We start from the raw sequence: 10,639 nt of genomic DNA, 5'->3' as shown, positions 1-10,639 counted from the left end.
ACAATTCCAGTCATGAACTCGAAATGATCCATAATACAATAATATTAAAGGCAACAAAATGATATATAATTAAACATTCAATTCATGAACAAAGCTTTATGATAATTTATCATATTATTGACTTCTAGATTATTACAAACTAACAAAAATGACATCTCGTGTCAATGGTTTGTAAAACTTAACCATCTTTTAATCCACATACTAACCTAGTAACGGTTAATTAGTGTTCATGCTAATTACCTCGGTTAGTGACTTCTTAAGAATATATATCATCTTTATTATGGAGTTTCACAATTCCAGTCATGAACTCGAAATGATCCATAATTCAATAATATTCATGGCAACAAAATGATATATAATTAAACATTCAATTCATGAACAAAGCTTTATGATAAATTATCGTATTATTGACTTCTAGATTATTACAAACTAACATATATGACCCTCGTCTATAAGGTTACTGACACCTACAGACGTTCAACCGAGCTGGACCCTTTATCTGACACCCATCTGTAATCGCTTGGCTTAACCGTTTATTAAGGTCTGGTTCAAGTCATATAAAGAAAATCCTCTTTGGAATCATTCCAATGTTCGTAATATTCAATTGACCGTCCAAACGCATTAACACATAGGAGAATGTCACCGAGCCACAGACGTTACACATGTCATCCACGACTTCAATCCACATATCAATACAATCACTCACCCCTCGTCCCAACTAGTACTGGGAAAACTGAGGGCCGTTCACCTAAAACGCTATAAGGATCCAGGGCTCAAAGTCAGCTATACAACTCAACCTTGCAAATTCATCAGATCCAAGTCAGCTATACAGCTCAACTTCATAAATACGCTCACACACACAATTCGTCAGATCCAAGTCAGCTATACAGCTCAACTTCGTAAATCCGCTCACATACATAGTTCGTGGTGACTTTCAACCAAAATCAAATCATAATAGATCGACACAAATGGCAACCATACAAGCATGCAAATCATTTCATTCACCATAATTCGAGTTTAATTTGATTGGGCTATGCAAATGATTTATGCAATTCAATGATGCAACAATCAGACATTCAACATGACAAACGAATAAATAATTTAATTCCTGAAAATAAAATATCAAACCAGTCCAAGAATCCCACACCTGTTTACACAAAGTTTCGAAATGTCCCGCTTAGTTATGGTTCAGACGTCTCGAAATGTCCTGCAAAGTCTTGCTCAACCGAGCCTACGCCTATATTACACATATAGTTGGTTTAACATTGGTTCACAATCGAGATGTGTACTCGAGTTATATTAGAGCTTATATTTTCCTATTCCTCTTTCTCGCTTAAGAATCTCACCTTTGCATCTAGGTCCTCTAAATCATATACAGTTCAATTTGGTAAAAATTTAGGTACCGGTTCTCTATTTTGGTTCCTGCAACAATTCAATTTACTAAGTGATTAACCCTAATTTGGTCAAAACCTCAAATTAGCCGTTAAACGTTCTAGTAATTCAAGATCAAGAGGTAACCCTACCGATTACAAGTCTAATTGGTTGGATGAAACTAATCAATTCACGATTATGCCCAATTTCGGTTTTGGCACGAAAACCCTAAAAAAATCAAAATCCCAAATCGAAATGAAATCGGGAAAAAGATTGACAAATAAACAAGCAAGAAGTGTAAACGAACTAGTCCACGAGCAATTTGAACACAAATCTCGAGTTTAAAATGAAAACCTGAGTAATCGAGAAAATTCGAGGTTTCGAGAGAGAGAGAATGAGAGAAAAGAATACCTAATGGAATGGCTAGACGAGATCCACGTCCAATTTCTTGTTCCTACCTTCGATTTCCCGAGCTTTCATGCAATATGGAGCGCTCTCTCTCTCTCTTTTTCTCTTTGGGTGGAACACACAAGGAAGGGGGCGCAGTGGGGAAGAGAGAAAGGAAAAGAGAAATTTGGGTTTTGTTAAAAAGACACCCTGAGTGCGGACGCACTCAATTTCAGTGCGGGTCGGCCACCCGCACTCAGCACTTGGGCAGATTTTCAGAAGTTCAAAATACACAGAAATATACACGAGTGTGGACGCACTCAATTTTAGTGCGGGTCGGTCACCTGCACTCAGCACTTGACAGAATTTCGGCAGCTTGAAAAACACAGAAAAGAATACCCCAATGCGGACGCACTCAGTACTTAGTCAAATTTTTCATCAAAATAGCACTAAACAAGAAAAAGTCTGAGCCTAATGCGTCTGCATTGAATTTCAGTGCGGGTCAAGACACCCGCACTCAGGACTTAGTCAGAATTGGAGAAAAAGAGAAATTGGAGTCAATGCGAATCACCCATCCGCACTCACATGATCCGCACTCACCACCAGTGCGGACGCACTGAGAAGGAATTCAGAAAACAATCTAAGAAAAACAGAGGCCAGTGCGGGTCAGCCACCCGCACTCACCACCAGTGCAGACGCACTGAGCCTATAAAGTGTCAAAATCTCGAAATTTCAACGCGGTTTCGATTCACGCTTGACTTACTTATTTAGAGAAGCATTAATTAAGGTTTAAACTTCTATTTTGTTAGCACGATTTTCGATTCTTTCTTTTAAACATTTGAAATTTTATTGTAAAAATTTCGTAACGTAACAATTTTGGAGAATTACATTAGTATATTTTGAACTGGGTTTCTTATCAAACTGGTTCAACGACATTTGTTGGAAGAGAGAAAGAAAAGGGTTGGGAATTTAAAAAAAAAAAACAGTTAAGTCTTTGTCTTTAGTGATTAATGATTTAGTTATAGAAAGGTAGTTAGATGGGAGATAAATGGAAGATAAAAGATGGGAAAAAAAAATCTTTATTCTTTCTATTAGTAAATAAATCTCATTAAGGATGAAAAACACACTGTTTGAGTCTCGCTTTTTGGAACATCTAACCAACCGTATAAAACCTAAAAATAGAAAAGGGTGAAATCCCAATAATAATAATAATTAGTCTTAATACCACCGCTGTCTAGCACAGCTGATTATGGTATTAGCTCTCCTACAGGAAAATCCGGATTCGAGTAGCGGGCGACAGGGGCGGATCTACTGTAGCACAGGAGGGGCAGCTCTCTCTGGATTTCGAGTTTTAGTGGTGATTTATTGGTACCGATCGACTTTGCCCCTCTCTGAAAAATTTTTTGCCCCCTATGGATGTTTGATTCGTAATTTGGGTTAAATTTAGTATTAAAATCAAAATAAATTTATTGAATTATGATTGGTAATATTAATTATAAGTTCTAGGATCAAAAATTATAAGTTAGTGTATTGTAAAATATAAATTAAAATATTGTTTTTAATTAAGTATTCAAATAGTTAATAGATTTAAATTCGATAAGCTATGTAAACGATATTTTTTTTGGTCCTTTCCGAGGAAAATTCTGGGTCCGCCCGGGCGAGTGACTGAGTTGTGTGAACTGTGAAGTTCCTACGCGCTGTAATAAAAAAAATAAAAAATAATAATCTTCTAAAAATTGAAGGAACGGAACTCCAACAGGCAAATGCTAAATGAAGTCTCTGTTACACCCGTTCGAATTTCTTCGCCACCTCCATGATAGACACACAGGTGGCCTCCATGCATGAACAACACGTGTCACAAAAGGCTACCTTCTTCCCTTCCACCCGTCTCCTCTTAAACCCCTCTTCTCCACTCATAACAAATTTGTCAACGGTGAAACTTTGATTCTCCAAAACTTTTACTCCTAACAAAACATATATATCGTACCAAATAATCCAAGGAAAGAAAGAAAATGAGGTTTCAACTGTATCTCTTGCTGCTTGTTTCGTTGTGGGCTTTCACTGGGGTTTTAGGCGACCACAGAGAGAGGTACAGGGAGAGAGAGAAGAAAGGGGAGGAAGAATGGGAAGAGAAAGGTAGCAAGAGAGGTTTGTTTATACTGGACAAATGGGAGAAGGTGGTTGGGTCAGAAGGCGGTGAGGTGCGGGTCGTCAGAGGGTTTGGTTCGCCGCCAGAACATGGATCAGGCTTTGATGTCCCCCACAAAGGGCTCTTGCATATCGGGTTTATTACTATGGACCCGAAGACATTGTTTGTGCCTCAGTATCTGGATTCTGGCCTGATCCTCTTCGTCAGGAGAGGTATGAACAAAGGAATTCATTTTTTACCCTCGCAGATAAAACAGATTCTTGTAGTGGATGATTAATTGATGTGGTGTATTTATCCATAGGTGAAGCTTTGATGGCAGTTTTAGTATGTAATTTGTAGAAATGGAGATATCTAGTCTTGATGCATGACTGAGTTAATATTAATTGGGGTTTTTTTGCTGGTTAGATTGGTCCAAGCAAATCATAATTTGCAGTTATGAAAGTTTATTTAGTACTTGTAAATACAATTTTAACCCCTATGTGGGTAAATAATTATTGTGGTTTTTGTCCACAATTGCATGGATCAATTATTTTTTAGTAGATCGTAGAAATGCAAACATACGAATCTCGCAATTACTATTTTGCTCATAATTGAAGTTTGTTTTCGGACACATTACAAATTGCAGCAGCAAGATGAGTTGGCAAGTTATAAAAGATGCAGAGTTGTAATGTAGTGACCAATGACCAAATCAAGCTACTTGCTATTTGATTGTCTTACCATAAAAACTCGTATTCAGTGTGTCTTGTCGCAAATAATTAATTCGCTAAAATATAAGTCATGTGGTGAATATTGAACTGCATATGTGCTTCAATTCTATTAAATTTCAAGTGTCATTTGTTGTGATTTGTGAAGAAAACCTTGTTCTTACAAAGAGAATTTTAATTTCTGACAAACCATTTTACTTCAATCCATAGGGGAGGCCAGGGTCGGATGGATAAACAAAGACTCGTTGGTAGAACGAAATCTAAAAATGGGAGACGTTGTTCAAATCCCTGCAGGGTTCACATTTTACATTGTCAACACCGGTACAGGACAACGGTTACAAATCATTTGTGGCATTGATGCATCAGAGAGCTTAGGATTGGCCAACCCATACGAGGTTGCATCATCATAATTAATTTCTGTACTTATTCATATTGGATCTGCTGCTTAATGTTAATTTTTATTGTATTATAGGCTTTCTATTTAGGTGGAGGGACATATCCGAAATCAGTGCTAGCTGGATTTGACACCAAAACACTTGCGACGGCCCTCAATGTAAGCTTCTGAAATTTAGATGTGTATGTGTTGCATTCATGCATAAATTTTTTTTTTCCCTTTTTCAGGGAATCGTGCTATAAGACGATACTTAGTATTAATTATTATCAGTAGCCAAGCCAAAGGTTTCCTCGATGGGGGTTTAACTCGAGATTTGCATAGTTTTTAATTCTATCTCACTAATCATGTCCCAAAATACTGGAGGAAACTTCCAGCTTAATTAAGTTTTGAAAAATCACAGAGCAACATGGGTACATCAAGATTATTTTCCAATACTGGAGAACTAGTTAAAAGTGACCGAGCTTTAAAAAAAATATAAAATGAGAATCATGTACGAATTTGTTAAAACTGGCCCAATATCAATATGTTCTTATATTTTTAGGTGACTTTTGAAGAGGTCGATAAATTCCTCGGGGCCCATTCAAGGGGGCCAATTGTATATGTAACTGACGAACCTGCAGGCCAAGAAAAAAAGCACCGAGATAGTGGCTTGGGATTCTTAGACAGGACAATCCTTCCATTTAAACCTTTAAAGAATATGCTCAGTTGGCTTCTTGGAATTCAAGACAACAATACCGTCAAGACACCTGATCCATACAATCTTTATGACCGTGACCCCGGCTTTCGCAACAATTACGGTTGGAGCACGGCACTCGATGAGAATGATTATGAACCTTTGAAGTATTCTGACATTGGAGTCTACCTCGTCAATCTTACAGCTGTACATATAATAGATTCTCTCTCACTACTCAATTTTAATAAATATACTTGCATCTTTATAGATTCTCTCTCACTACTCAATTTTAATAAATATACTTGCATCTGATTGGTCAAATCAGATGTTTCTGTTAGTTTTATTTTGGCTGGCTTGATATGGTCAGGTCAGAAATTGCCTCCTGCCAAGTCTGCACTGAATAAAATCATTAATTAAAATATCCACACGGTTTCAGTAATCAGTAGGACCTTTTTCATGTATCAACTACGTGGTAATTCTACATTTCCATTTCTTTCCATTTCAAGAAGAAAAACATCTATAATATTTACTCTGGTTCAAGGTCACTGTTACTTACCAGTATAATGAATGATTTGAGGAGTGTTCACAACAACTAATATAACATACTACCTCACCAGGGATCAATGATGGCACCACATGTGAATCCACGTGCCACTGAATATGGAATTGTGCTTGGAGGATCGGGTAGAATCCAGGTTGTATACCCCAATGGTACAACTGCCATGGATGCCAAGGTGTCGCAAGGTGACGTGTTCTGGATACCTCGTTACTTTCCTTTCTGTCAACTGGCATCTCTCAGTGGGCCCTTCGAGTTTTTTGGCTTCACCACCTCAGCCAAACGTAACTATCCACAGTTTCTATTGGGCCGGAGCTCGATTCTCAAAACAATGCTTGGTCCTGAGCTGGCAGCTGGATTTGGAGTTACTGAGAGCAGTTTAAGAGACTTGGTGGATGCACAAAATGAGGAGGTGATATTACCATCATGGCCGGAGCCAGAAAGAAAGAGAGAGGTACGTAGGAAGAAGAGAGAGAGAGAGTAGTGGTGAGGAATTAGAAGGGAATGAGGAGCCCCTCTTGGTCAGAGGGGATAGGTTCAGGTTGAGGTTTTTTAGTTCATCTGTTTTTGTTAGTGTTGTGATGTGATGTGAGAGCTGTTTGTTTTCCAATTGTGTTGTTGCTCTGTGCAGTTTGTATTTTGTGTCATAAACTGTGGTTTAATAAAAGGAAACTCCAGCAGCTTGTGTTGATTTGCCAGATGTGAATTTTTTGCTTTATTGCTGTTCTTATTTTAATTTTTCGTTTCCGTACCCCTAGAAATGGATAAGAGTATCAATTGCTAATACGTACCTCTATGATAGATAAGCTGATCACTGGCTGCGGTGCCCTACTGCCCTTACATCAGTTGACAGAAGAGAAATCTGCCAAAATCCCTTGTCACTTGGGTCCTATTTTCAAGTTTGCTATCTGACGAATAATGATAAGTAACAATAACAGGTAATGAGTTGTTTTTGTTCAAACAACAACAATGTTTTTTTTTTTTTCAGAACTCAATAATCACACATAATTTTATTTTTATGGCATCATATAAACCAAGACAAAAAAACAAATTATTTTGTATCTATAATAAAAGCTAATAAAAATGGGACTTTTCAAATTATGTGTGATTTCCCTTGCTTTGCAGCGTTGATATTGTCAATCCGGTGCCGGTAGAAATGCAGAGAGTACCGGCTGCTGGTGTCTACCTGTCTCTGATAGATAAGCTTCGGAGTTCCTGGATACAGTGCCCTTATATCAGTTTTCAGAACAGATATCTACAAAAATAACATATATATCATTTAAGAAGAATAAATAAGAAGATTCTGTACAAAGCAGTAACCAGCAGGCAAATTTGAGATAAAGGCCCTGTTAGCCAAGAAAATTACAAAAGAAAATACGCTAGTCTACCAGGGATCTCTATTTTTCAACTCAAAAATGTCCTTTATACAAGCTACATATTCATCATTTCCCTACAATACTTCTTTGTTGCCATAACATCACTGTTGGTTAGTTTCAACTCCATCAGACTCTAATCTTACAAAAACAAGGACAAAACATAAGGAAAAAAATGTTCTTCAAAGATTCTTTGGACCATGATGATTTCTTCAATTGATGATGAGCATATTCTTTTGAAGCAAAGGTGTGCTTTTGAGAGTATTCAATCAATCAACTGACCCAAAAAGAAGATTTCATTTTAGGGCAGGGCAATTCTTCAAGATCGTTTGAAGATTATTTCGGACTGTGAAGGCAGTTATTTGCCACAAACTAGAAGCTTTCTCATTCCTTTTTTCCTCTTTGCTTTTCTTTTCCCCAAAAATTATTTTGAGTCATTTCTACAACTCAATTGATATTTAAACCTCCATTTTGGGTTGATGCCCAATTTAAGCGCAACTGCATATAATGCAAGCGCATCTGAAAACTTGCCCTGACTACTTGATTCATTTAAAATTATCTCAAACGAGAATGTCCCTGGCAGTTTACCTAATTTAATCATTGTTACCAAGACACTCTGTGCATCATATACCCTACCTTCCCGGCACAGAAGCCTGATCACCATATTAAAAGACAACATACGCGGGCAGGCCCCTGTGTTTACCATATTATTCAAGTGCAACAGTGCCGAGTCAATCTCTCCAGCACTTGCAAGGGCTTGAATCATTAAAGAATAGGTATAAGGCGTGGGACCAAACTGTAATCCTACGATTATTTCAAAAAGCTCTTTCACATCTTTCAAGATCTCCTTATTGGTCAGACAGAGCCTACAAAGGCCTCTTAAAACTGCATTCGTGGACCGCATGCCAAGCGGGAAACCGGTCTCTCTCGTTCTCTTAAACATTTCCCATGCAAGAGAATACTCTCTATTTACCAAATGCCCCCTTAAAACAACGTTATAACAAATCCCATCTGGCTTAATACCCTGTGCTTCCATCTCTTTCAAGAGAGAAACAGCCTCGAATGTTCGGCTCTTTTTACAGAAACCATTCAGAAGGGCGTTATATGTATATATACTGGGTTTCAAGCCCTTTTCTTTAGCCTCGTTGAACAATTCAATTGCCTCATCAACCTTCCCTACCTTACAAAAGCTGTCAATTACCAGAGTGTACGTGTAAATATCAGGTTTTGTAGGTGAATTTTTTAAATTGTCCACCAGCTCTGACACCTCCTCTAACCGGCCCACATAACAGAGACCAACAATCAGGTTGTTGTATGTCTGGATTGTGGGTTCCACGCTGGCTTTTCGCATTTTATCAAGCACGTCCATTGCTATAGTCACCCGACCCCTCTTGCACAGAGAGCATACAACACTTGTGAAAGTGACTACATTGGGTATAAACCCCTTTTGCAACATTTCATCCAACGCCCGTTTCGCCTCGAATGGGTTGTTTTTCTTGCAGAAGCAGTTGATCAGGATGCAGAAGGACCGTATGTCGGGTTTAATGCCATTCGGTTCGAGTTTAGAGAAAAGTTTTATAACATGTTCAAATTCCTCAGCTCGCAACAAAGCCTCAAGTATGTCATTGTAATCAGAAATTGTCAGAGACTGATTATCGCATTGTAACAAATCAAGAAATCTGAAACGTTCTTCAATTGGTAAGCTAGCAATTCTCTTGATGTAATCAACAACCGATAAGCTACCGGGTCCCATACCCGAATCTGAGTTCAGATTTTTAGTATTAGAATTTGTGCTACTATCCATTGCATTTTTTGTGCTTCCACCGCTGCCGATCATACCAAGTTCACCATCTCTTTCAACAAAATCATAATTTTTGCCTGCTGTTGGTGTTTCGTAATTGCAACCTTCTACAAGAGAACCCTCCATTTTTTCTCTAATCACATGTTCCTTCTCTACCAATGGAAACCCATCGTTGTTTGTTTCGACCAAGTCAAGTAATTGGACTTCCGATCCTCCATGTGGCTTGCAGTGCCAAATAAAGGTGCCCGACTTTGGTGTTCGCCTGGGTTTTAGCGGGAGAATACCTCCGAAAGGAACTAAGGAGAGAAGAGCAGAGTTACCTCGATTGAGCGGTGTTCTCTTCTCATCCCGAGATGAATTGAACAAACCAAGATTTTGTGAAGAGAATAAAACTGGGGTGAAAATTGGACTGGTAGAAGGGTGGAGAAGAGGAGCCATGACAAGCACCGAGAGTGGGAGGAGAGGTTTTGTGGATGAGGCGTATGCTCTCTTTTTTCTATTGTTCACAGCGGCTAATTAATGGGCCTAGATAAGGGCCCGTCAAATCAAGCCTGCAGTTAATATTTTAATAGAAGGAGATAATAAAGGCCTGATTTGATAACGAGCAACGGTAGAGAGGCCCATAGGATCCCAAAATTGAGGCCTGCTAAACAATTTTGTTGGATAATTAATTTTCTCCTGACTCGATGAATAAAACCATCTACAAATTAAGCAGGAACTCCATAAAACAATTTCAGATAAGTACGAATCTAACATGAATTTCAACTTGTGTACGAATTAGGATCGTTTTGTGTTGGTTTTGCGTGTTTCCATTGATCGGCCAGTCAGAGCCTCAGAGGTAGAAATTTACCTGCTAGCTGAATCATTCTTTCAATATTAGACCTCATTTGTTACTCTCTGGTTTCTCCTTCTTCAATATCTCATAGATTCACAGTTCTCGTTTTCTTGGCACAGTGAACGGACTTTTGAAAGTGGAAAGTGAAAACCATCGTCGAAAGTTGTTTGTGTGAGACTATTTGCTTGGAACTGGGGAAAAGAAAAGGCAAACAAGCAATGAAAAAAAAGCTGGTATCACCATCGAAATGGAATAATCATCGTTACGCTGTACTTTTCGACTTCGTATATCATTTCTTCTACTCGGCACGCAATATTTTATAATTAGCTTTTTTTGGAGGAATATAATGTCTCTGCAAGAACAGTGCATTTGTCTTACGTAACAGAGAAAATGGAT

At 38.2% G+C, this 10,639-nt stretch overlaps 1 protein-coding gene across 1 annotated transcript; it reads left to right on the top strand.

Moving 5' to 3' along the window:
* Window positions 1–3,680: 3,680 nt before the first annotated feature.
* LOC144555980 (RmlC-like cupins superfamily protein) lies at window positions 3,681–6,940 on the top strand. The gene is made up of 5 exons (XM_078304443.1): window positions 3,681–4,119; window positions 4,822–5,006; window positions 5,084–5,164; window positions 5,547–5,885; window positions 6,296–6,940. The coding sequence occupies exons 1-5, from the start codon at window positions 3,771–3,773 to the stop codon at window positions 6,716–6,718; spliced, it is 1,377 nt and encodes a 458-aa protein (XP_078160569.1). The 5' UTR covers window positions 3,681–3,770; the 3' UTR covers window positions 6,719–6,940.
* The last annotated feature ends 3,699 nt before the right edge of the window (window positions 6,941–10,639 follow it).

Source organism: Carex rostrata, chromosome 6, assembly GCF_964058835.1.
Source record: "Carex rostrata chromosome 6, lpCarRost1.2, whole genome shotgun sequence".
NCBI lineage: Eukaryota > Viridiplantae > Streptophyta > Magnoliopsida > Poales > Cyperaceae > Carex > Carex rostrata.
Note: the sequence above shows the minus strand (reverse complement) of the source record. Positions and strands in the feature narration are given on the sequence as shown.

What these genes read in the sequence shown, in the direction of transcription:
- LOC144555980 (XM_078304443.1), top strand. Translation starts at nt 3,771, where the DNA reads ATGAGGTTTCAACTGTATCTCTTGCTGCTTGTTTCGTTGTGGGCTTTC. An exon ending in GATCCTCTTCGTCAGGAGAG is followed by an intron (nt 4,120 to 4,821) that starts GTATGAACAAAG and finishes TTCAATCCATAG; the next exon opens with GGGAGGCCAGGGTCGGATGG. An exon ending in CACTTGCGACGGCCCTCAAT is followed by an intron (nt 5,165 to 5,546) that starts GTAAGCTTCTGA and finishes TTATATTTTTAG; the next exon opens with GTGACTTTTGAAGAGGTCGA.